General features: G+C 32.3%; 2 protein-coding genes across 8 annotated transcripts in view; one reads left to right on the forward strand and one right to left on the reverse strand.

The window, feature by feature from the left end:
- The window catches only part of LOC124365389 (dystrobrevin beta-like), a 65,309-nt gene extending 41,700 nt beyond the window's left edge, over positions 1 to 23,609 (forward strand). For 2 of the 4 annotated variants that reach the window (XM_046821368.1, XM_046821376.1), the window contains exons 17-20: positions 8,408 to 8,452; positions 10,805 to 16,022; positions 19,124 to 19,259; positions 23,410 to 23,609. In XM_046821368.1, the coding sequence (XP_046677324.1) occupies positions 8,408 to 8,452; positions 10,805 to 10,876 (117 nt within the window). In that variant the 3' untranslated portion in view covers positions 10,877 to 16,022; positions 19,124 to 19,259; positions 23,410 to 23,609. Of the gene's footprint in view, positions 1 to 6,131; positions 6,183 to 8,407; positions 8,453 to 10,804; positions 16,023 to 19,123; positions 19,260 to 23,409 lie in introns of those variants that run through there. The other 2 variants (XM_046821374.1, XM_046821382.1) reach the window with 2 other exon arrangements.
- A 1,152-nt stretch (positions 23,610 to 24,761) lies between these two features.
- LOC124365368 (A disintegrin and metalloproteinase with thrombospondin motifs 16) overlaps positions 24,762 to 27,592 on the reverse strand; it is a 169,582-nt gene continuing 166,751 nt past the window's right edge. For 3 of the 4 annotated variants that reach the window (XM_046821346.1, XM_046821356.1, XM_046821350.1), the window contains one exon: positions 24,762 to 27,480. In XM_046821346.1, coding sequence (XP_046677302.1) covers positions 27,314 to 27,480 — 167 coding nt within the window. In that variant the 3' untranslated portion in view covers positions 24,762 to 27,313. The remainder of the gene's footprint in view (positions 27,481 to 27,592) is intronic. The other variant, XM_046821361.1, reaches the window with a different exon arrangement.

Raw genomic sequence — 27,592 nt, forward strand, 5'->3', positions numbered from 1 at the left:
TGTATGCTACTTAGGTTTATTTGAGGTAATGCGACCATTAATGTCTATTTAAAGTACTAATACAATTTTAGACACTCACACAGAGATTACACGATGTTTTTATTTTTTATCTCTTCTTTTTGCCTGTGGCTTTTATAAACTTATAACGCGACCACTAGTACACTTTTTATAACTTCATTCTAATATAATTTTAATGTTATTTGCCAGATTTACTTTTGAAAACATGACCATACAAAACAACACACACACATAGATAGCAGCACAAACTGTCAATTACAGTTAAAAGCTAAAACATCCAATTTTATATCGGATAATCTCTATCCTCCAAAGTGAGTACATAATATATTGAAATAAGAAGTGGGTTTATTTTAATATGTTTATGCTTACTCTATGCTTTCAAGACTATTATGATTAAACGTATGGCTGTGTTGTAATATTATAATGTTTACATAGAACAATTGGTGAAAATTTACTTTGCAATCTGCATATAGACTACTGATTAAGCACTTTATAATAATATAATCAAAATGTAAACAAATGTTTTCATCTGCCTCTCTGTGGTGAACTTCAGAAATGGTTGATTGGTGACAGATGCTTCAGGTCGGGAGGATCTAGACCCATAGTGGGCAGTGAGGATTAGAGTTTGACTGGTATAGAGAGAGGGTATGGAGAATGTGCGGAAGGGACTGTATCTTCAGGGGATCTGAACCGAGTAATCGTCCCATAGGGGTCTCACCGTTTACACGCTCAGCGATTGGTGGGGTTGTTGGCAGTCTGGTGACACAGAAGTGAGAAGGCAGGCCAGCGTCTAGGGAACAGTAGTTGAGATTCAGGCAGATCTTTAGGCAGCAGTGTGGAGAATGGGCAGGCAGGGTCAGCAGTTGGTTCAGTCGGGTTCGCAGCGCGTGTCGGTCCAGGTCAGTCAGTGTCAGGGCTGTTCAGGAGCTAGAGAACATACAGTCAGGGATCGAAGTGGGTTTTTGTTGTGGGCAGTGTCAGGCGGCAAGGGAGTTCAGTTCAGGTGAGGTAAGTAGACTTCCAGAAGTCAGCAGCCAGCGCCCTACTTCAGGTAGTCTTAGCAGGGCTGGCTGCCAGCAGAAGCAGAGGGGGTGGGTGGTCGGACACAGCCTCAGGGACCAGGCCAGTTTAGTTGGTCTTCAGTGCTAAAACCAGGGTTTTAGTTCAGGCAAGAAGGGCACAGCGCAGCCAGCAAACTTCAGTAGGTAGGGCTGGGGAATAGCAGATCTATAGAAAAGAGGTGTCAAAAACCAGGGCGAAGCGAGCCAGAGTGATCTACACATGTACTGTAGAGTACTTCAGCCACTTCAGATCAGCACGGGTAGTGAGCTAGGAGCTGGTCCAGGGGCAGTGCAAATTGCTTCCAGGGTGCAGATAGAATATCTGTCAGATGCTATGTCATCGCGGTGTGAGGCGGGAGTGGTGGGTTAGCTCCAGGAAGGGGTTGTCAGTTTTTCGAAGATTCGAGATCTGATGCCAAGCAGTTCTGAGGGGTACAGGGTAGCCAGTAGGAATTCAGGGAAGTGAGTTCAGGAGCAGACATAGGAGCAGGGAGGCAAGTTCACTTCAGAGGCTCAGGGAGCAGCTGTAGTCAGTCGGTTCAAGTTCAGCGCTTATAGAAAGGCAGTGGACAGACAAGAGCTAGCAAGTGCAGAAGCCCCACTCTGGGCCCAGGTGTGGTGAGGACGGTTCTGTAGAAGGGTTAGCGAGAGCCAGACAGGACATGACAGCTGGAGCAGTGGTGGGGAATTTGTTGCCCAGGCAGGAATGTTTTAGATAGGTGAATATTACATCAGTAGAGTTCACATTCAGCAGCTTCACCCGCAGAGCTAAGACTGGTTCATGTCAATGAAGAAAACGGATAGCAGTGTTTTAGATGCAGAGTGTATAAAGAGATTCGTTATCGTCACTAACCCATCAGCGTGGGGAGAGGGTCTGGAGTATAGATCTTCAAGCGTTTAACTCCAGAGCCAATTGCTCAGGACAGTGCAAAACATCGGAATACTCAGATTCAGGCTTTAGTATGTTTACTGAACAACATCACTGCTGTTAATATCAGTTCACTATTGTATTCGTGTCTAGCGCAGACTATATCGATCCATATAAAACACTCCAACAACACAACAATTTATAACATTGAAATTTAATTAAATATTGAACCGAATAAATAACTATAATGAAATTCAGAAGTTTGAATAGGCTATTTCAGAAATATCAATAATTCGAATGTGATGGGCTCTTATTATACACTTCAGCCTTTAAATAACTATAATCCAATTCGGATAGTATTATTGGATAAGCTATTTCAGATATCTCAATAATATCGATAGTGATGGAGGCCACTTATTATACTTCAGCCCTATCGAAAACCATCTAATTTGGATTATGTACATTCCTGCAGATTAACAAAAATAATGTACAATCAATAGCATTAACATACAATAAATTAAGTTGTAAATTAAAAAAATAAACTTGTTATAAAATTATAATTAAAATTACAGTATAATATCGAACTGGCCCATCTAGAATTTAATTTAAAACCAATTCCTACAACTATTAACAATAAATAGTTATTCACACCCAACATGTGATTTGTATGCTACTAATTTGACCTTTATGTGACCAATTCTGTACTGCAGATTAAAAAATGTAAATTACAACAAATTTATTTGTAAATCCGATTAGTTTAAAACTTGCTTATCATAAACTGTTAACAATCTCACAACATAGAAAAACACAACCTTTTTGATTTGTATGCTACTAGGTTATTTGAGTATGGCGACCAATTACTCACGTTCAATCAAATTATGCAATGAGTTCAATGAACTTTAATAAATAACTATAGTTTTATTATGCACTACAAACATCTTCAATCTTCTTTAAATGTATTACAACATTAGCACTACACAACAATAATTACAGAACGTTACAAAACAACTGCACAAATTTTGAATAAGCAGCACAACTGTCGGGAAAACCTGGAATTAAAAATAGATAAAACATTAAGGCTGTGATGTAAATTAAATCGTTTACAGTAGAACAATTGGTGAAAACTTCAATCATTGCAAACTGCATTACACTTACTGATCAAGCAAAGCACTTTACAAATTAAAAATAAGAACTTTCCTAAATTTTAAATAGTGAACAAATGTTTCTGCTCTTTGATGGAACTTCAGCCTAAAATATTCACAGGTAACAGTTTCACTTTGTATTACGTGTCCCGGTGGCGCAGTCTGGCGGATCCATGTAAAACACCTCCCACCATCAACATCAATATTTAAAAAATTAATTAAATAAACTATTAAAATTGGACCGGAATTATGAAGTCTAAAACCATTCACGATCCCAACTGAAGACACACAAAAAAGTTTCATTAAATTCGGTCCACCCGTTCTAGGAGGATCAGTAACATACTCCACGCACACAAGAAATATTTATATAAAGATATAAATATATATATATATACTATATATATACAATAATATATATGTTACAGGGTGACAATTTAAGTCTGGAACCTCTTTTTTAATTTTTTAAACATTTTGAACACTTACTTTGATCACAGGTACTTAAAAATTGGTGTTTACTTGTAATACTTAATAATTTACATTGTTCAATTGTTTTACAATTCAAATAGCTATAACTACAGAACGAATCCACCTTTTGAAGTCCGGTTTGCGGCATTGTACTCTGCTAAGTAAGACCTTTAATTTGATACCTATGACCTGATAAACTTGACCTATGCTGCTATTTAAGAATTTTGTCTGACTCCTTGTGGACCGTCCCCCAAAGGGATTATCCGGTCGGTAATTGGGCTGATGTGTGCGTTACTATCACCAGTAAGCACGTGTGAACTTTGGTATTTCTTTCTATTGTGGTTCAAAAATTAAAAAAGAGGTTCCAGACTTAATTGTCACCCTGTATATAGTATTTCACAATGAAAAACAATAGATAACAGGTAAAAAGCTTATATTTTATGAGATTTTGTATCCACATCTTCAGGAAGCTCAAAATAGAAATATATAAAAGAACAATTAACACAACAAATAAGAAAATAACTATATATAAAAATAAGTATATATATATATACTTTTTGTGGTTTTATATATATATATATTTATAAATCTGTATAATATTCAGAACACAATGTATGTACTTGATTGTTTTCTATGCACATTTAAAACTACTTGTGCCACAGACTTTAAACATAATTCTTTTTAAGTAAATTTTGCTTAGCTTTTTAATATCATAAACTTGTAAATAAAATTTTAAAAACTATTAAACCATTGCTGCTTTGATACTTACTGTAAAAAGATACATATCAATATGAATTCTCTTCATACAAAAATAAAAAACCAAATATTGGTAAACTCTTAATACATTTTCATACACATATATAAGGTTTTCCATGAGTCAACAATAATATTCAAAGGAATGATAAACCAGCTGATGACTAACCCAAATAACAACACATGACCCCAGTAAAAGTCACTTGGTTTTTGAGATATTGACACTTTCTTTGGAAATAAAAAAAATTGCTACTTTACATGAATATTTCATGCATTATTGCTACAGACCTAAGATTTTTGGTATTATGTTTTCTTCAAAGTAAATCCATAATGTCAGGAAATTGTTTCAACTGGAAAAAGTTGAATACCATCACTGTTTTCTCATTAAACTAAAAGTTCTTTAAATTTTCAGGTACTTAAAATAATCAATCTGATCCAATGATTTGTGTTATAAGAAAACTCTGTTATTAAACTGATATGCTTGTTTAAAAATATGTCCATGTTGTGAGGATTTCAAAATGTTATAATAATGCTACTTGCCACTTTTGAAATAAGAGTTATTTTTTATCTTTATCATAAATCATCACTTACAATTCTTATTCAAAATGTTAAAAAGTTGGTGTTGGGGTTAAGAGTGAAAGATTTTTGTTACTGTTAAGTGGTTTAGTCTGAAAGTGACTTCATAATAAATGTTCAAATCGTCGTCCACCAGATTGCATGCAGGCATCACATTAAGGATCGCCTAACTCTTGGCACACTTTTAGAAGCATTGCATTCTTAAAAAGTGTGATGAATACGTTGCCGCAGTTCATCAATATTACGTACGAGTTCAGAGTACACTTCTTCTTTAAGATAACCTCAATTGTAAAAATCCAGTGAACAAGTAAGGGTACCTGGGAGGCCACAGAATGGGACATTGTCGGCCGATCCACCGGGCCGGGTAGGCCACATTTAAGAAATCATTCACTGGCCTTGCGAAATGATCTGTACAACCATTGTTGGAAACCACATATGTTGCAGTACTGCCAAAAGCACATTGTCCTAAATGTTTTAAAAATAATTTTCCAGAAAATGAGTGTAACCTTACCATTTAAAATATATTTTAACTCGTATGGCCTGATGATTTGGCTCTCTAAAATGCCTGTCCACAAATTTACTTTAAATTGAAGCTGAACCTAATCTTCTCTCATCAAGAGAAGATTTTCAGTTTCCCGGTAGTGTATGTTGGGCATGTTAACAAAACCATCTCTCTTAAATGTGGTTTTATCTGATCATAAGATTTTTTCAAAAACCTAGGATTTTCTATATGTTTTTCTAACATTCATCAACAAAAATATTCCCATGTAGCATAATGACAAATCTGCACACTTTGCTAATGATATGGATGGTACTGTTGTTTCTGCAATATCCTTTGGACTGTAGATCTTGATATCCCTGTTCTGCCAGCTATGGTCCTTACTGAGACATAAAGATTCTACTTACTCGACTTCTAATGTTCTAATTTTAATTGAACTCCATATGAGGATATCCTTCTCATTGTCAATGACAAGGTATTCTGGCTTCTAAAAAGACCTGATGAACATTATGAAAACGTGATAATCAGGGAATCGCACTGCTTTTGGACACCTTTACCGATACATGATTGCAGCCGCATTGTCATTGCTGTGGCATTGACCATAAATGAAATGTGTGTTTGCATATTCACACACAGCATACCAACCAGATGTAGTTAATAACTGTAACACGCTAATAAATGTTAATTAGGAAGGACAAGGTTAGACACTCAGAACAGTGAGCAATCTCATCACAGAGCAGAGTGGTCAGAATAATGAATACATACAGATAGCAGACAGGTTCTGACTAGAGCCTCTCAGATAATTCTCTGAAACAGGCTAATAATCCATCACGTTTCTGGTCAACTATATACAAGGGTTGTCCAAAAAGTAACCGCCGTTTGGGCGTGGCGCGATAAGTAGTGGGGGTAGCGCCGCCATTCTCACATCGGTGTGCGCAGCCGTTCAGTACGCTTCTAGCTGTGCAAGGGAGAGCATCGTGCGATCGCACGTTCTTTTGTTACAACGTAAAAACATGAGCGCCGCGATAGAAAATCCCGCCAAGTGTGAAGTGCGTGGTGTAATAAGATTTCTGCGGTCGAAAAGTTACACAGCAGCTGAAATTCATCGTGAATTGAGTGCGGTGTATGGCCCAAACATTATGAGCGAAGGTGTAGTCCGTCAATGGGTTCGTTTTTAAAAAAATGGAAGAACGAACGTTGACGATGAAGACCGGAGTGGTAGACCATCTATCGTCAGTGATGACTTGGTGAACAAAGTGGATGAGAAAATTCGCGAGAACCGTTTCTTCACAATCTCGGAACTTTCAGATCATTTTCCTGAAATTTCTTGAAGTCTTGTGCATGAGATAGTGAAAGAAAAACTAGGCTATCACAAGTTTTGTGCTCGTTGGATTCCAAAAGTGCAATGAAAAGAATGAGTTCTGCCCTAGACTTTCTTACTCGGTATGACGTTGAAGGAGAAACATTTTTGAACAGGATCGTTACAGGAGATGAGACTTGGGTAGCCTATGTGAATGGCGAAACAAAACAACAGTCAATGCAATGGGGTCATACCGCTTCGCCAAGCAAGCCAAAGAAAGCTCGCCAATCTTTTTCAATGAGAAAATTGATGGCAACAGTTTTTTGGGATGCTAAGGGCATCTTGCTTGTTGTATTTATGGAGCGTGGTACGACCATTACAGCTGCAGCTTACTGTGAAACCATAAAACGGTTACGACGAGCGATTCAAAAACAAGCGTCGTGGTCTTCTGACATCTGGTGTTGTGTTTGTCCATGACAACGCCCGCCCTCATACAGCTCAAAGAACAACAGAACTTTTGGAAAAGTTCAAATGGGACGTTTTTTGACCACCCCCCCCCCCCCCCCCCCCCCCGGACTAGGGCTCCCAGTGATTTCCATCTTTTGCCGTACATGAAGCGGTGGCTTGCATCTCAGAGGTTTGCGAGTGATGAAGAGCTTCAAAACGCTGTGGCAGGTTGGCTACGTTCTCAGGCGGCAGATTTTTTTAAAGACAGAATTTCAAAAACTGTTAAAAGATATGATAAGTGCTTGAATTTGTATGGTGAATATGTAGAAAAGTAGAGAAAAGCTGTAGTTTTAACATTTATATAATAAACTTTTTGTATCTCAACTGGTTTATTTTTTATTTCAAAATGGAGGTTACTTTGTGGACGACCCTCGTATATATACCAGATTATTTATCATTGATGATACTTATAAAGTACTTTTAACTTTAGTTATAAAACAAAAATAGTCTTATTTCTAAAGTGGCAAATAGTGTTATACAGGGTGATTCAAAACTAAACGGCAATCTCTCGAGAGCTTATTCTATAGTAAAAAAGTTCATATAACCATATGACCGGAAACGCTTCGTTAGCGAGTTACGCCTAGCGAAAGATTTCGCCCGGATTTCAGAACCCTTGGTGAAGTCAGGCCGTATAAAAATGGTAAAGGTAGTTACAAAGATACAAATACGATTGTTTTTTATGTTTTTATATCTGACAAATTTATTAAAATTCGTCCCAGAGCTGTAAATGCAATACTTTCAGAGATATCTTATGTAAAACACAAGAATTGGTGCAAAGAAATAACACATTTTTGTGTTTAACGTAAGATTACTTCCATAAATGTTAAATAAAGGTCATTTTTTTCTTAAACAGATTTGTAGAACATTTAATTCTGAAAAGATTCATGTGAATTACTTAGGAAAAAAATTAATAATAGGTATTGAAATTTAGCTTTATTTAAAAATAAAACAGACGCACAAAAATGCATATTCTTATCTGCATAAGCTCCCGAGAGATTGCCGTTTAGTTTTGAATCACCCTGTATATAATTAGTATACTATTTTTGTTTCCAACAGTTAACAAAATAATTTTTAATGAAATGGTTTTATATTACTTAACAAATATTATCATGGATGGGATATATCAGAAGATGGTAAGAAGGGAACAAATGGATATAAAATATTCTTAAAATCTTACATTTAATGAGTGATTATTTATTTTTTTGTATTTTGTTATAGAATAATGAATATCCTGGAGATTCCAACAGCATCCAGCAACCACAAGTGCGTGAATATAAGATATGAGTATTTCATTAAATACTTTTATTAGCTGAATGAAAGTTGGAGGTGAAACTCTTATGCTGATGTTTTTAATGTTGGTACTAGGCAAACATCTGGAATGTTATAAATAATTATTTTGGTATAATAAATTATATCTAACCTCTTGACCAAAGACCCCAAATAGGTATTCCGTCTTATAATTGATATATCTTTATTTCTTAATGGTAATAATATGACAAAATTAGGTGTCAGTAAAAAATGTCAAGATTGAATTATTATTTAATATGTATCCTAAAATTAGTCTGAATAAATGTAAAACATACCATTGTAAGAAACTAAATCTTTTATACACATTTAAAAGCAACACCCAAGCGTCTTTTCTTCATAATTCCCAAACATATTGAGGCACTTATCATAGTGTTGTTAGTTTCCAATCTCATAGTCGTAGAATTTTGCTGCCTGCTACTTTAGTCAGAGTTTTAATACCCATCTAGCATTAAATTTCTGATAAAGGTTTTGTGTCACAATATTATTTACTTCACTCCTGAGCTTCATGATTGTGAAAAAGTTTTACCTTATTCACTTTTGCTACCAGTTCATCTGTCAAAATATGTTGTCAGCCATTTTGGTCCTAATCGTTAATACTATTGCTTCATTCTTATTCACTCATCATGTTCTCACCTGATAGTCTTAGCAAAAGTTGTTGGTTGATTTCAACAGATTTAACTTTCTTCTGCCAACAAAAATTGTATTACTAACTGTACTTCACAATTGGTGAGAATATGTATTGCAATGTTCACTTTATAAAAGGCCGGTATCGACAGTGCGAGGCTGCTCGCTGCGAATGCCTCGTGCCATCTGCCTCAGGGTGAGCTCTTCAGCTAGCAGCTAGTTTGTAACCACGAATGCTCACTGCGAGCACGCGAACCACCCACATTCGTAGTGAAGACAGTCGGGACAATATGTTTTTTTAATTCTAGAAATGCGCAAGTTGCTGCTGCTGCTTTTATTGTGATGGTGACGATTATCAGGAAAAAACAACAGAAAAAGCGACGTAAACCCCGTTGGTGGGTCAAATAATTGATCGAAATCGGTTATAATTGACTGCGATATTTCGCGCCACAAGTCTTCTCTCTTGTTTTTATTATAATATTCAGGGTGTTTCGAGTCCCACAGTAAACGTTTGGTTTCATAACACTTCACTAATTGTCTGATCATTTCATGATTATATATGATGACAGTTCCGTTGTGGAGGTTTGTTGGTTTGCAGTGCAGAATTGTGTCTTGTACGGTGCGAGGCAGACAGCGCAGGTATCCACTTGACGCACAGCTCGGAGCGAGGCGCCTTTGAGCACTGCTCTAAAAACCGACAAGCACACGGCTCACCTCACATTTTGTGACGCGAACGCCTCATAGCGAGCAACCCCGGTATCCACAGTCCGAGGCAAAGCCGAGCATTAGCCACGAGGCATTCGCAGCGAGCAGCCTCGCACTGTCGATACCGGCCTAAACAGTCACACTATACTAAGCAGATCAGACACCCTACTTTTCTTCCAAGGAGCAAAACAAATTACTTTCTGGACAGCCCCTCTACTTATTAGTCATGTTCACCCAAGTATAGCCTTTATTTATACACGGACAGATCGTGATATTAGTTATTGAAATAATTTAAAATCATAGTTTCATTATATCAAATACACAGGTAGAAAATTAATTAAAAATTAGAGGTATTGTTTATACTATGTAGCAATAAAATCTATGCGTTTAGAGTTTACAATTAGTTAACAATCAGAGAACACTGTATGTAGCATGTAGATCCAATAATTTGGGGTTTATCATTAGACAGTTTAATTTTGTCCTAAACCTTGACCCAAGTATTAAAAAAAAAACGTGTTTGTAAAGTGGACCTCTCAAGAATTGATAGAATTTCTTGTACAGTATATAAGTAATTGAAAATAAAGAAAGGGTAATCACAAAAAGACAGACATTTAAAATTGTTTTAACCCAAAATCCTTGTAACCAAAGTAGAACATGAATCACTACCAATTAAATTTATATATGTCCAAGCATAACTATTTAATAAACAATCAAAGTATTTTCCTTTGCAAACAAAAATATTTTTTCTGATGGGGTGAAACTCAATGTCCTTTTGCTGAAAACAGCTTTTTTAATTGTTTACAGATCAGAAGAATGTTTTAATTCTGAATTGTCAGGCTTTTATTATTACAAGATTTGAATTTTGGTAGCAATTGTTTATCACAGTATCTCACCCTGGTTATGATATTGCTTTTATTGTACATTCTTTTGTTTTAAAATTATAGTTTCATAGAAAAATATGAGTCTGATGTGTCTCAGGGTAGACTACGCGAAGGGGAGGAGCACTCTGAGCTAGACGAGTTGATGCAGATGAATGGACGCAGACGATGAGCTCATTACCACTACCTTACCCTACCTTATTGTACTCAACTTGTTCATTAGCTTTGTTGTATGTACTGCGCTTTCATGTAGCTTTGTATGTATAGTATCTATTTACGGATAGAGTTGTGATCTTATTTTATTTAGTTCCTATTCATGTAGAGTTATTTTCCTCACCAAAGATCTGGAACAAACATGGTTTTATTTCAATTAGTTTTCTGTTTTGTTAGTTATATTTAATTATTTAAATTTTATTGTTATTAATATTATTTAGAGTTTTACAAACTGTTGAGTACTGTCAATATATCACTAGTGTCAATAATTCACTAAATTCAAAGGTTAAAAAGCATATTCATGAAAAATTTAGAGCTTACATCCCAGTCTGTCTAGTTGTGTGTGTATAGAAATATAGAGACACTTATTTTTCCCTCTTACAGCTTAGTCAATGTTTATTATTGTTTGAGTAAATTAATATATTAGAGTATTGAAGGACCCAACAAAATGTAACGAAAGAGTTATTGCACAGACGATGAATCGTTACTGTCCTATGACCTCTTGACCCCATACTAGTACTTCTTTGGGCCAAGAGAAATCTATACATCAAAAGTTTCAAGTCCCTAGGATTTTTCTGTCAAGTGTTATCGCACAGCAGATGGACAATAATAATATAAGAAGGCTCTGCCGGGTCTTTAATAATTATCAAATTTCACCAAAGTTTGTTGTAAAATAAACTGATCAAGTCTTTCACGATATTTCATTGCTACAAGTTAGGTTGTGATTATTCATTATTCAGTGAAGCCCATCACTCGAGAGGCTGGAAACATTTCATTTTTGTCTGTCTGCACGTTATCTCGAAAACAAACTTATATATAGGCTTGAAATTTTGCATGATGCTTCATTTCTACATAGGCACCCCTGAGTTTGATGATCATGCATATCACTCCATGTTATTTGGCTGAGCACTAGTAAATATTTTTACATTAGTCTTATGGGTAACTATAATGGCAAAAAGAAAATATCAGAATAAATCAATTTGTAAACAAGCTGATTACAACCATAGGGAAATTCAACATGTTACTTCTTTCAACGATGCTCAGCCAAATTCCATGGTTGAATATGCTCCATCATAGAATTCATTATTGTATATGTAGAAATGAAGTTTTACTCAAAAGTTCAAGTCTGCAGATGAAATCCTTCTCGAGATATCTTACCATATGATATATATTCACATTTTTGGGTTCTTCATCAAATTGGGTTTCATATCAGTGTTAAATAACAAAAGTCTTCACACCAAGTCATCATAAAATGATGTTGGGATAGTTAGGCTGCATATGTGGTTGTAAGTCACATTTTAAATTTAACCTGTGACATACAACTACAAGTCTGTGTGTTATAATGACAGAAAGACAGATATATTTCTAGCTCTTTTATAGGCTTCAATAATCTTAGCAAGAAGCATTCATTGTAAAATGAATCATTATGTTTGTTTTTTAAAAAGCTGTTAATTATTTGGTGAAAATCTACACAAACACCAAAAGAGTGCTTGGCACTGACCGCATGATCCCCACAATAAACGCTTTGCACTCAAAGAGTTAAGGGTTAAAAATTGTTTTATAGGCTACATTACATTCTTAACCCAAGTGCTCACAAAGTATAACATATTACATACAGTTTTTCAGAAAAAGCTACAGAATAAGAAAATAATAATTACAATTAATTTCCATTTTATGTTTAAAAGTTATTGACGGTTTTGAAAACCTTATTTTTACTTTTTTATACCAAAGCACTTTACTAAAGAAACTCAAATAAGATTTCAAAATATGCAAAATAAATACAAATTGATTACAAGTAAAGAATAGGTATAGAACTTGCACATTTACTTTTGTGTTGTTTTTGTTTTTGCCCACTCAAAAGGCCTAAAAATCTGGCAAAGTCAAGCACTTGAGACGGTAGTTTTAAGATGGAAAATATAAAGATGGCATGTGAATAAATTAATAGTTCCGTTTTTCTATTTATCACTACATAAAATACATAGAAAAATAACATAAATTATGGATGTTATGTAGTTTGCAGTAAACACTGACCTCAAATCGTGCATTGCAATGTTAGCACTATCGGTCACTCGCTGGCATTGTGTAGCGTGAAGTCAGCACTTTTAGAGTTCAAATTGTCTCTATGTACATATACATAGATTACAGTATTGCGTCAAAATACAATAAAGTAAAAAATAAAATAATAAATGGAATAAAATAAAATAATAAGTACAATAAAAACAGTTGTTCAGAGCATTAATAAAAGATTACATAGGTTATTATTTTTTTGTATCTTCTTGTTGGAGTCCTCCAATTTAGAATCTCATACACAGTGTAAAAGGATCTGTCCAGCAGCCACTGCATCAGTAATGTCTTAAAAATAGAAAACAAATAAAGTTGACCTGTTATATTTATTATTTGACAGTACTATTGATTGAACTATTAATTTGACAGTAAAACAACTCCTTGCACAGAGTGAGAAGATTTGTCAATAATGCTTACATGAATACAGAATAGTTTAAAATTTTACTGATTTAAGGTTTTTTCACAACTTTTCTTTCTATTAAGGAATGAGCTTGATTTATTTTGAGGTAGTTTAAATATTAATATTGTATAAAAAATGTATTACTATAGTAATGGTTCAATAACTTTGTTCAAATATCATAGTGCGACTTTGAACATTTTAAACTTAGATTAAGAAAAAGTTTATCATTTATAAAGAAGCAAACATTATTTCTTATAACAAATACCAACTAATTCGTAATTTAATAATCCAAATTCATTAATGTGTGATTGAAATATAAAATTTGAAATCTATATACCACATTAAATTTAGTTTTAATTGTGGTTGGCAGTTTTTACTTATCACTGGCACAAAGCACAATGGTATTTTTCAGTTTGTCATAAAAAGTCCAGCAGTAAAATGGTTAATGAGGGAAGCATTAATATACTCTCAGATTAACATCATGTCATGTTAAACTCACATGCCTATGTATCATCATTGTGGGGATGTAAAATATTTCATTCTGGTAGATATAAGTAGTGAAACGAATTTCTCATATTTGGGTACTATTAAACAAATTTATACTCAACAGTTTGTACAGCATTTTATAGTTTGTTTTTACTATCAATTAATTTAAATTTTACATAAATATATTGATTTTGTTTTTTGTGTTAATTAAACACATGTATGTTTTAAGTAAACCTTGGGTGATAGTAAGTTATCTTCTATATATTATAATTTATTTCCTATTTGATCGAAACGCTTTATTTAATTAAATACTCACTCATTCCAAAAGCTTGTTTTTAGATACTGTGCTATTACATTCTTTTAGAAGAAAAATTAAATTAATTATTTTTGTATTGAATTTACTTGTTAATTTCGGATAGATAAGCTTTCTCCAAAGTGCTTTGTATCAATGAATTTTACTGTAATATGAGAATAACTAGATATTCAACATTTACTCTTCAAGGTAATAGATATCTAGTCAAATAAATATTACCCATGGTGCATTTACTTTTAAGATATTTTTAACCTGTGATGAATATTTATAAATTAAATATCTTATTTTGTTTTGATATTACATTCCTGAATTGTAGATGGCAATTTTCAAACAAGCCACACAGTAAAACAAAATTGCTTTTTTTTGCTTTCAAATTGTGTGAAAAGGAAGATGTTTTTGAGTAGAAAATAACATCATAAAACAGTTGTACAAACTGCAAATCTTTATTATAAACAAATTTAAATCAATATTATTTTAAAATATTTAAATAGGTTTTTGTTTTCCAATTTAAGACTCGTCATAAGGTATTTATTTAATTTGTATTTTGCAATACTAATGTTAATTTTTACAATTAGCAATCATCCAACACTACATCAAAGTTATGTTTTCAAAAAAAATGTTACTGCTTTCAAAATTCTGTCATAATAGTTGTTGTGAATAAATGTTGATGTGATAAGTAACAAGTCGATATTGAAATATGCCATCTTGCAGAGGACTATGTGTAAAATAGACTTTATTAAGCGTTCTCTGTAAATAATGTTATACCTCATGGATTAGTTATTGTAAAATGTATATTGTGTAAAGTTGTATCTTATGTATACATATTTAACTCTGCGTTTACGCAGTTAGTCTAAGAAGATTAGCTCATGAGATATATAAGAATGTTATGATATCATGATGTTATTTAGTGTAAATATATTGTACATAGCTGAAGTATTTCAGGTTGTTTAATTACTCAAGCAACAAAAAAATGTCTCAAATATTATAGGTATAAATATATTTACAGTGTGTAAAATACCTCATAACTCGGAGATGTACAAGTACAGATAGCTTCAGTCGAATTCAGTTCATTTTGTTCACATTCGACCATCGAATCAAGTCAAGTTGAGCATCAACTGTCCAAACACCATCCCATTTACTGTATTACAGAGGACTTTGGTTTTGGAAATTTGTAGCAAAAATTACTTGAAATATTGGAGCAACAGTTGACATACACCCTTGAACAATCTCTTTTACTACATTGAGAATCAAAATAAAATCCTATATTAATTTTTTCTCATTATTATAATGATTATTTTATCCCTCAGAAATTACTATAATATATTTATTTTTGTAAAAGTATATTCAACCTAAATTCCTAAAAATTTAACACTAATTCCTTCAACAGCACAAAGTAAAAAAATATCTGAAGCAAAGTCAAGTATAAACTTAAAAAACAATTATTTTAATAATTGTCTTTCTTGTGCACTTGTAACCAACCAAATTTGATAATCTTAATACGTGTCCAAAAATAGTTACCAATAACAAACATAAAAATATATCTCACTTACTTTTACTTTAATAATAATTAAGATCAATTAAAAAAAGTCCTGAATACATCTTTTATCCTGAAAATATAGCAGAAATACAAATACCATCGCTTTTTTGTCAAGCACAATGACTTATTGCATAGAGTGATCATCTTAGAGCTAACAATTATTCATAATAAGTTTGGATGTTATGTTTTGGTTGTTTAGTGGATTCACCATTAGGGTTCTCGGCAGCAACTACAAGTATAAAGTGCGGTGTGAGAGCTGTGCAGGATCGGGTTGTCCATTCACCCACTCCACGTGTGGAATTTAGGTGAATTTAAATGGTCAGTGTTGTGAATACCAATGATCTTCATATTGTTCGTTTCATGTCCTGTAGTTATCACTTTCCTCAACTGTTTTTGTGTATTGTGCTTATGTAATATTTAGAAAAACCACTCTTCGTTCATGATTTTGGTCAGATCTTTTGTCCCAAATAATGCTTTGGACTAGATAGTGTTATCCAGATTGATGTAATGGTCAAGTGAATATAAATGGATTTGACTCTTGAATACTTGGCTACTCGTACATCTCTAATATATAATGGTAATTGTCACCCATGTTATAAATAGTCTACAAATGTGTGTGTGTGTGTGTAGTAGGGTTAGAGAGCTTTTAATCATCATTACCGTGAAATTTAATATTCATGGAGTTCAGATGTTTAAGTTTATTTGTTTCTTCAATATCATATTTAAACTAAATTTAGTTTATAATTCTTCTTTTTGCATTTTAGTAAATTTTATAAGGCTGACTCTAAAAACTCTAATTACCTTCATGTTTTGTTTTGAATAGCATGATACAAATTTTTTCATAAATCTGAATATGATTGTAATTGTAAATGAATCATGTTATTTTTTAAAAGTTTTTTTACTATGCACAGTTTCTTATCATCATAAATCCCAGCTAATTCTGTCCTGTCGGGATAAACAATTGTGGGCACATTGCAGACAATGCCACAGAAAGTGAGGATTGATTGAATCAAGAATCAGGATTGTACCAGTTCTACTTAAATTTCTGCATTTCTATGATCCAAATCAGTATCAATTTTATTCATTGGCAGTTCCCATGTAGTATGTCATTAAAAGTGTACAAGTTACATACAGGTTTTACTAGAAATATTGTATGTTGAATGTTGTGATAGGGCAGAATGATCAATGTTGATATTTTTATGTACAGACTCTGATATGATAAATTTTGTTTTATTTATTAATACTATATAGCAAAGAGTCTAAACTTCTAAATTTAGAAAAATGGTTGTATTATTTTTACTGAGGTACTACCTAAATACTGAGCAGCATATTTTTCATTCAGTTTACTCTACACGAGTTTCGGGTGCACGCTTAAAATTTCTGAATGCCTAATAAAATTATAAGTGCTTTACTATGGTTATCAATTTCAAGAAAATATTTGTCATACACACAATGTTGTACAAGTTGATTCCATAAAAACTATCTATCCTACATTTAGGCAGTCTATGTATTATATTTTTTCTGTGTTTTTGTGTTGTTAGTGTTGACCTCACTGTCACTATTGTTATTCAAAATACATGATTTTTATTGTTACAGTACTTTTTCAAGACAACAGACTATTTTACTATTTTTCAACTTACTCATGAATAATATGAATAGTACAATGGTTGTAAGTTTAATGTCTTATTTTATGATCTTTTAAATTATACATCATCCTATGTAAGGTCTAATACGAAAAAGTATTTTATTTTAATTTTAAAATCAGAATCTTTTAAGTTGCCACTAACTATTACAGTAAATATTTAAAAAAATGCTACAAATATAACCTCTGATAAAAATAAATATTGGAAGGTTAACAATAAATTTATCCACTTTCTGTGATGATGTAGAAAATAAAACTTCTTCTGTAAAATACTTTGTGTCTTTTTAAACCACATATTTATATTTCTGTTAAATCCTAAAAGCTCACTAGTGTACAAAGTGAAATTTAATTTTTGTGAGTATAAAAAACCAGTATATTATTGAACTTGAAAAAATATACTCTTGCTTTATGAAAGGGAGGGCAAAATACATATCTTGAAAGAAAGATATTAATAGATACTAAGAAACATATTAATTTACATGGAAAAATAGAATTTATATGAGTGTGCAGATGACCTGTACAAGTAAATGCTGAGGAGAGAAGAGGTGATTTTCTGGGTATCTATCTAAAACAGTGCATTGGGCTTAGTACTGGTTACAGGGATTCTGTTAGAGGAATTGGTTGTCAGTTTTCTATTTAAGGCTAGCCTTGTGAAAAGTTTAACTCAATACTCTTAACACAATGTAGCTATAGTGGGAAGGGTTAATTTAATATGAGTTAGCTCCAGTTCACCTTCCTCTCTTAATTAAGTGTCTGAAATCTGATGCTGTTGTAGACTTAACTCCTGAAATCTGGAACCGTGTTCTTCTGAAGAGATTGAAAGAAGTTCACAACGAACTACTTACATCGTTTCATCATCAGAGACACCTAGATTACAAAATATAAAATATAGTGTAATCCAAGTGAATTAGCATTCTCATTGGCATTCAACTGTGCACCTTATGAGACAATGAGAATGTAAATTCACCTGGATTACGCTATATCTTATATTTTGTAATTGAGGTGCTTCTGACGTCAAAACTATGTAAATTGTTCGTTTTGAGCTTCTTCATCACTGACTTTTTTCGATCTCTTCAGACAAATATGGCTCCAGATTTCAGGAGTCGAGTCTGCAACAGCATCAGATTCCGGACACTGCATTAAGAGAGGAAGGTGAACTGGAGCTAAACCCAATATTCTAGTTAAAATCAAACCTTAAAATTTAACAAACCATGATAAAAAAGTTTGAGGTTGCATCTCATTTTGAGTATCATCTAATTCCAAATTCAGGGAACCAATTTAAAAAGCAATTTTACAAATATATTGTTTCTAAGACGTAACTAAAGAATAATGTTTTGTGAAAACTTGGGTTTCTTAAAAAGTGTATTCTTATTTGTATTGATACCTTAAAAATATATAACTAATACATTAGTAGTCTTGTAGCAAATTGTATAAATAAGCATTGTCATAAAATTCAACTAATAGGAAATTTAAATTTTGTATAAATATGAGATTGAAACCATTGAGAAACCATACGAATATGAGTACACATCCACTACGTAAAGAGAATCTGCATAATATGTTGGCATTATCGATTTTTTTCTACCTAATGCGGTTTAGTTTACAAAAGCTTTACAAATCTTGGTTAATTAGTCAATTTTTTGTGTTGTGTGTGATGTGCATACATATGTTGTGTGCGTCTATTCCACTAATGAGTAGACTCACTACAAGATATCTAGGAGCCCCACAAACAACATCTGCTCTTTATGAATCCCTGATTAACAGGTGGCCCGCAGTTACATATACAGGCTGCATTGTTTGATCATGTTCATTAGCCTCAAAGATGCGCTCTCTGGTAGTTTTGCTACTCCTGGCATTCATCTCTGCTGTCGCTTCAGAGTTGTTGGATTTGGGAAGTTTTGTGAGTATTTTTTTGGTTCTGATCTTTATAAAATTTACTAACAGCTGTTAGCTTCATGTAATTTAGATAAACAAATTGACTTAACGAATCTTAAATCCAGGAATGATAATTTAATAAAAACTACAACTGTAATATAAATGAGCTACAATTTTCAAATCCAGTATAATTAATGCCAAAGAGTTTTTTAATACATAATCCTCATTTGTGTTGACTTATTTACTATCTGCAGTGCAATGTAAAATTATTTTTCTCATATTCGATTTAATAATAACTTTTACAATCAAGGGTAGTAGTTACGCAGTTAATGTATAAAAACTAGTGTTGCAAGTCATGAAAATAAGGAAATTATGACACATTAAATCAGTAACGACACTATAAGGTTTTAAGAAAATAAAACAAAAGAATTATACATTTATGAAGAAAGCAATGTTGACAAGGCTGAAATTATAAATAGAAAAATTCACTAAAATAAGTTAAATATGAAAATAAAATAAGAACTAGAACAATTAGTTGAGACTACCTATAAACTCATCTATGATGAATTTACAAGCCAGTATGTAGCTTTATTTTCAGAGATGTGCAAATAAACAAAACCTTTTAATATTCTTAGACATCATTCTACAAAATATTGCATCACTGATGGTGGGCTATTGAAATTCTGCTTTTTTATATCTTCTTGTTTCAAGTGGTGGATTGCTGATATGCTGTAACTCCTAGATCACATCTATTCTAAGGCCAATTCCAATTTGTGTGTGCTACTAGATATTTTATTTTCATACATTTTAAACAAGTAGATTAAGATTTAAATTAATTACATTCCTAAATGATTAATTGAAATACAAGGACCTAATTTGGTCAGTTACCTAATTGTTTTAATAAATATAAATAAACTTTGTTGATGAATAAAACAAAAAAAGAATTTTGTCAATACCATAATGTTAAGAAAAACACAACAGTGAAAATTTAATCACTTGGTTATGTATACTGTTGAGCTAGTCTTTTAGCACATAAAGGCAAAATTATTTACATACACCATATATGTTGTAAGTAAAAGGGATTTGTTAAAACGCTTATTAGTCAGTAATGAAAATGTGTTACAAGGGCTATCCAGAAAGTCTTAGTGTCAAAACACTCTGGCGTTCAGTACACATCGAGCTGTAGTCGCACTTGGGTTGTATCTCTTTTACTTTTCTCACTGTGATTAATAAAGATGTGTGCTGTGGATAAGAAAATTCCGCCACTTGTGAAAAGTATTTAGTGATAAGGTTTTTGTTGGCAAAAACCACAGACCAATTGAAATCTATCGCAAACTGTGTGAAGTTTATGGAAATGGAAAGATTATGGCAACTATTTTAGGGATGCGATTTTAAGGGTGTGATTCTGGTTGATTTTCTTCAATCAACGCAGAGAGGTACTGTGAAATGTTGCAGAAACTACGGCGAGCGATACAAAACAAGTGTAAGAGAGAATTTGAGCTCAAAATTGTTTCTCCCCGACAATGCACGTCCCCATTGAGCCAATCGTACACGACAAGTCTTGGATGATTTTGATTGGGAAGTGTGATCAACCTCCTTATAGCCCAGATCTGCTACCAAGCAACTAACACCTCTTTCCAGCGATGAAGACCTGGCTCGCAACGCAGCGCTTAGAAAATTATGCTGAACTTCACGCTGGCTTTAATCAGTGATTAAGATCTCAGGCGGCAGATTTCTACAAAGGTGGAATCACAAAACTTGTGTCACGTTATGATAAATGTCTCAATTTGAATGGGGAGTTGAAAAATAGCCTAAGAGTGTAGCTTTAAATTTATATAATAAAATGTTCCTATTTCAGTTGGTTAATTTTTTATTACAAAACATCTGTTACTTTCTGGATAGCCCTCATATTTTGGGAATGATCACAGAACCTCTAGTCCTCAGAACCTGCTAGAATCAAAAGGTGTTGTATACATATATGGTAACCTGAATTCCATTAACAGTCATAAGGTAATTTAGATCTAGACATAAACAGAACTTCTTCTATGAACATTTTTGATATCTCCAAAAGTTCACAATTATGGATTTTCTTGAACACAAGAATCTGCATGTAATGCAAATTAAAGTTTACCTTGTATCATATTCTTATTTAAGGGCACTTCACACAAGTATAATGTTAATAAAGATTGGCTGAGAAGTAACTACTTTTGCTTTTGATCGTATGCAGCTGACAGGTAGGGTTCAAACTTAGTGATTGTAACACCTTTCTGATTCTGACAGGTGTGTGTGAGCACGTGTTTTACTAAAGATTGTCTAATTGTTTATTTTAACCACTTTATGTCCCAAAATAGGTATAACTATAAAAATTAAAGGACCTGGCAGCAGTATGTTCATTTCTGAGTTATTGCCAGTTTCGGACATTGTATTTTGTTAATTATTTGCATCACAGTTTTCACTTTTCACCACCATTGATTAAAAGTTTAATTACTCTGAATTATTAGGTTTTAATTTGAATTAGGAAAGGTTACTCATTTAAAGTTTCCTGTCAGATTTATAGTTTCCAAAATCACAGTTGTGGCCCATTTAAAAACAGCCACCCATTATAGGAAATCCAGCTGTTTTAACATCTAGAAAAGTAATCTTGTATTTATGATTTGATAGGTCAGTACACAAATGAGTAATGAAGAGTCAGTCACACCATCCACTAGAATTGTCTAATGGCCTGTTTGGCCGGTACAACCTGTTCTGGAGCCCTAGGCATTATAGGGGTTTTCTGCCTCCTACCATGCATTTGATCAATCCCCCTCCTACTCCACACAGAAATGCTACAACAAAAATAGAACTTCTTCTATAGAATGTTTTCAAAGCAAGACTTAATTACTGATACAACAGGATATTTCATGTTCCTGTATTTTATCCCAAATATAAAATTAATAAATATAAAACAAAAACTATTTATTTTAGTATTTCAGTAGAAAGAACTTTATTTCCAAAAGTCTACATAGGATCCATCTATCACTTAGTATTTTTCATTTGTAATTTTTTGTGAAAGATTCACATGAGTTGACTTAAATCTGAAAACTTGGTTTTGTTTGAGAACAAGCTATTAAGTATTTTAAATATTTTAACATTTGGTAGCCATTACCCAATATCAACTTTGAAATTTCTTATGAGATCCCTATGTTTTCATGCAACTCTTAAGGCATTTTTATTATTAATTTATTAAGCATAAAAATAAGGTAAAGTTCCCAATTTAAAGTTTCTGTAATATTATTACTTTCTGAAATCTCAATGATGGCCGTAACTAATCCAGTGTTTACGCTGACATGATACTTGAAGTAGTATTTGATCTGATTAAAGTCGATTTTCAAAATATAACATGGCTGTTTTAAGTAACTTTTTTGCTTAGTAGAGTAATTTATAAAAATATTTGTCATTTTTTTGCCACTCCATGAAGCTGCCGTCTGAGGTGGTCACCAACTTTGCTTAGTGCACATGCCCGCCCCTGCATCTGGCTGTTAAAAGAGTTCTATCGTAGTATTAACAGCTTGTGATTTCTAACTAGCTTCTCAAAGGATTACTGAGTCAGACAACAAATTCTTGTATAACAACCAGGCATGACTCCCCAACGAGTCACAAGCCTGGCTTGTCAGAGACAGCATAGCTTGGTCAGAAACTCTATTTTGCACATACAAGATACCTCAACTCAACCAGAATTAAATGCCTTCTAAAAAATCTCACATGATTCTCCAAATAATCCTGAAGAGTTGAAAGGAATCAAGATTGAGAACAAATATTGAATTCTTTCACCAAAATATATTTTTACTCGACACTGTTTATTATCCAGACAGGTAAAAATTAGCTTAGATTTCACTGCAGTTGGTTGGCTGGTATTTGTGTATTCTGTATTAAAAAAGAACATCTCATTTTGTGTTCTCATGGGATAATACTATTAGAACATTACAATGAAAATTGTTTATACTTGATAAAAGGAAAGTTAAAATGTGTTAAAAGTGAACTCTAAAAATAATTTTTGAGATACTACTTTATAAACTTAATGTGATAAAAAGTTAGAGTTGACTGTAGTTTCACTTTTAGCTTCTTTAGAACATAGTATTTATCAGGGACCAAAAGTAACACTCAATTTTTAGTTGACTGTTTTTTTGCTGTTCTAGTGTTTTTGGAATGCCCAGTGTGATTCCAATAGCTGCAATGACATAGGTGTGTGCAACGATTATGATGGGTACATTGTCAAGGACAAGAGCACTACCATGTCAGTGATCAGCAAGGACAAAGTGATCACACCTCAAGTTTAGCTTCTATTCGACAGAATTTAAAAGTTACAATTCAATTAAAATTTGTAATGAAAAAATAATGGTGTTAGTACTTTTCTAAGTTTACAGTGTACAAAATCCTGTAAGCTAAACTATATTGTTTATTGTTTTTTACCTGTCTGTAACCCCCTACCCCATAGACAATTTCATACAGTTACAATTAAAGTTAAGATATATACTGGACATGATGTACGATTACTGTTTATGTTTACTAAAGCTTGTATTCGGCTTGATTCTTAGGAACTGCATAAATAAATTTGGGATTGACATTACACCAGAATCCTGAAATACTTTGTTAAAATAGTTCTTATTCATTTCTTATTGTTTACCCTGTCAAATTCAAAGATCAAGAAAATTTGTGATTCTGATATATTTAATTGAATTTACCGTAGTTCATCATTTGTAGCCCCAAACACAATGTGACGTAATTGCCGTAATTTAAACATCAACATTTTTTCAGACTGAATTAGAACCATTTTAAAAAGGTAAACCATGTAATGTAATGACTCTTTATGAATAGAAATAATCACAAACAGATATATCCAGTTGTGTACAACTGTTGCTTATAATACAGGTTTACAATGACATGGATTGGTTTTTATACTTGTGCCACTTCCTGGTTGCTTTGGACGCATTGTTTGTTACAACGTAACTTCCTGGTTAGGGTAACAAAGTTAGCTGTTGGTTCTGTGAAAAAGCAATCTGTGCATCGCATAAACTCAATAACAACCTGCTAAAAACAAAAACTAGACCACATACCAATTTACCACATAGAGGGTACAGTCCACCAATCCCAAAAAAGTGAGATACAATATTTTTCATATTCCTTACTCTTCATATATAGATCTATTTCAGAAAGTGAAGAATTATTATTCTGGGGATTAAGAATAAAAGAAAGAGAATAATATTAAGAATATGTGTGTAATGTGTTAACATAATAGGATTTAATTGTTTTAGTCATATCATATCATAAGGTCAAATGGAATTTTTGGGAGGGATTGATCCTCCATATCTCCCTGGGTACAGCTTTACTCTATACCTTCTCCACAATATTTCCTTTGACATAAGGATATCCTCTTTCTTCCCCATCGAAAAAATTCCATATTATCCTCTTCCTTCCCCTAGGTATGCTGTATAGTGTTTAGTAGAACAGTAATGTCTTCTACTTATTTGGTGGGCAGTAAAAACAATAATTCATTCAAACATCACATTTAATCCAAAACTTACTTTATATCACATCAGAACTTTAATTGCTCAATCTTAACTATATACAGCCTTCGTCAATAAACAAGTAATACATTTCAACATTAAAAACTCATTCGACAATTAATTATATTGGTAATACTCTTTACACTTGAACTAAAATAGCTTAAATACAATATTTTACACTCAGGTATCTTACATAGAAAATGTTCAAAGAGGGGCTGTGGTATACGAACAAACCCCAGTGATGTGATTCGTATGGTAAAAGGCAGTGATGTATCCTATGATGCTTTATTTTATTTTACATCTTAAATCATTACATAACAAGAAACCTAATGTACTTCAATTTGTAGGTCTGTCAACATTATGTTTTTAATTTCTATATTTATCAGTTCTGTCAGCTTGTTCAAGAAACAAAATTTTGCATTTTTAATTGAAATTGTGTGAATTAATACTATACAAGATATAAAAAACTTGAAATTTTGCAGCGCTTATGAATGTGAGATTTCTTTGCAAATTATTCTATAATTGTTTAACAAACGTTACATTTGATATGATTTCAATCAAGTACCATTGCAAAATTTGTTAGAAAGTAATGAAATTTAACAAAACTATTTTATTTTCTGAGAAATTTATGGATGTTGTATTACAAGTATTTGAGATATCACCTACACTATTTAATTGTGTTCCAAATTATAAAATTGCTGAAATACAGTTTTCTTTACCTGTTAGCCATACAATCAAAGATATAGATTAGTGATATATTTATGTTTATTTAGATTAAACATAAATGTTTAATACTAAATAAAAACCATTCTATTTATATTAAATTTTCTGACTCAGTCTTTCGAAAAGATCTTCAACAAGTTTCATTATTCACTTTTATTATTATTTTATGGATAGTGATGATATATGATATTGATAATATCTAGTACAACTGCTCTTAATTATTTAAGATATACATATTTATAACTTTTTTTTATCCTTTTTATCATCTTACGTACAAATTTCAATTGTTAAATAGGTCTTAAAAAAGTTGTATAATAGTAATATTTAGTTCTTAAAATAAAAAAGTAACACAACCAAATCTGAATATTTATAGAAAAGTAATATGTAAGTCTGCTGTAGAATAGGTTGAGATATTTGAAAGAGAGATCAAAATTTACTGTAAGTAGGTTAAGCATAAAAGTAAAACTAGTCAATAAACAAAAACAAATCAAGATTATGGTAAAAACTCACAAAATTATATGGTTAAGAAAACAAGGGCATTGTACCATATTGTATTTTTGTGCCTCCAATCTGGACAAGTTCATTTAAAAACCGCAGATTCTTATTAGAATTGATCAAAGAAATTCATTTCCTAATTTATATTGAAAAAATATATCACAATAAAATAAAAATAAAAAATGAATACAAAATCCATTTGTATAGTAATTATGTAAACAGGCATTTCATAAATCCATCAGCTCTGTACATATTACATTTGTGATACTTAATTTTAAAATCAATTCTTCATAACAAAGACTGAAAAGGTGTTTATTACAGTCATAACAAATCCTTGTTTATTTAGTACATCTACTATGATACATTCAAATTTACCAAGATCTTGTTTGAACAAATTATAGCAAGAAATTAAATTGAACCAATAATTGTCATATCTAAATTGTATTGTCATGTGAGTTAATTAGAACCATATTTTGTACGAAACTGTGGCAGTGAATATATTATATCCAGGTGAGGAATTCAATTTTCCAATTAAGTTAACACAAGCAATTTATCCAAAATGGTGCAGTAGCCAATAGAAAATATTCTTTTTAATAAAAAATTATTCTTCTTTAATAAAACATTAATTTGAACTATAATACTATGCAAATAGCTGCCAAGATTATTAGGGTTTAATACTTTAACTCTGTACATTCCAACAATTATTAGCTTATTCTAAACACAATATTTTGAATTCTAATTATAAATATTTTAAAAATACTTTATTTAATTTTGAATAATTTTTATTACATATCACAACAGTCTGAAATTAGTTCTTTGGGGAATATTGAATCAAAATAGCTAAAATAAACAAATTAATTAATCATAAATTTGCCAATTTTTTGCCAGGAACTAATTACAACATTTTACTTGTCATTACTGAATGAACCTATTTCACACACAAGCGCTTTATCCCCTCAGTTATTTGTTCAATATTTTAAAATAATACATATGCACCTATATGGTCTTTCTTCATTGCTGTATTTTATAAAAATAAGCAATTCCATCATGAATAAATAAGGAAAATATTTATAAAATCCTCTAAAACACTACAGATTCAAAAGTACTACATTGATTAAATAGATAACACTTTCCTACTAAAATTGTCTAAAATTACCGTTTCATCAAGGAATTTTTTTTTATGAACACTTTTTAGATTTTGTATGAAATAATGTTACTTTTCATTCTTTGGTGAAAACATAAAACTGAAATAAATTTGACATCGAAAGTGAAAATGTGATTTTGAAAATTCATGAAAACAGATGAATGATTTAAAATACTATCTAGTGGCGGGTCTTTTGTCACAGAGGTATTTCTGGGCTGCACAGCAGTTGCGAATGAAAGACGGAGAGCCGCAGTGTTGGTAACCGTAGCGTTCAAGGAACTCAAAACACGACATTCCCCCGTTGAGTTCTGGGTCCTTGTCCACACACTCAGTGTCTGCCACTGCAACATAAAATGAAGTTTTAAAATTTCCCCTTTCGCTGATTTGCCATTAAAATGCTTTTTTAATTGTTTAATAAAATCCATCATTGGAGACAAAAATATACTGCTTCCA

The sequence above is a fragment of the Homalodisca vitripennis genome, chromosome 1 (assembly GCF_021130785.1).
Source record: "Homalodisca vitripennis isolate AUS2020 chromosome 1, UT_GWSS_2.1, whole genome shotgun sequence".
Classification (NCBI taxonomy): domain Eukaryota; kingdom Metazoa; phylum Arthropoda; class Insecta; order Hemiptera; family Cicadellidae; genus Homalodisca; species Homalodisca vitripennis.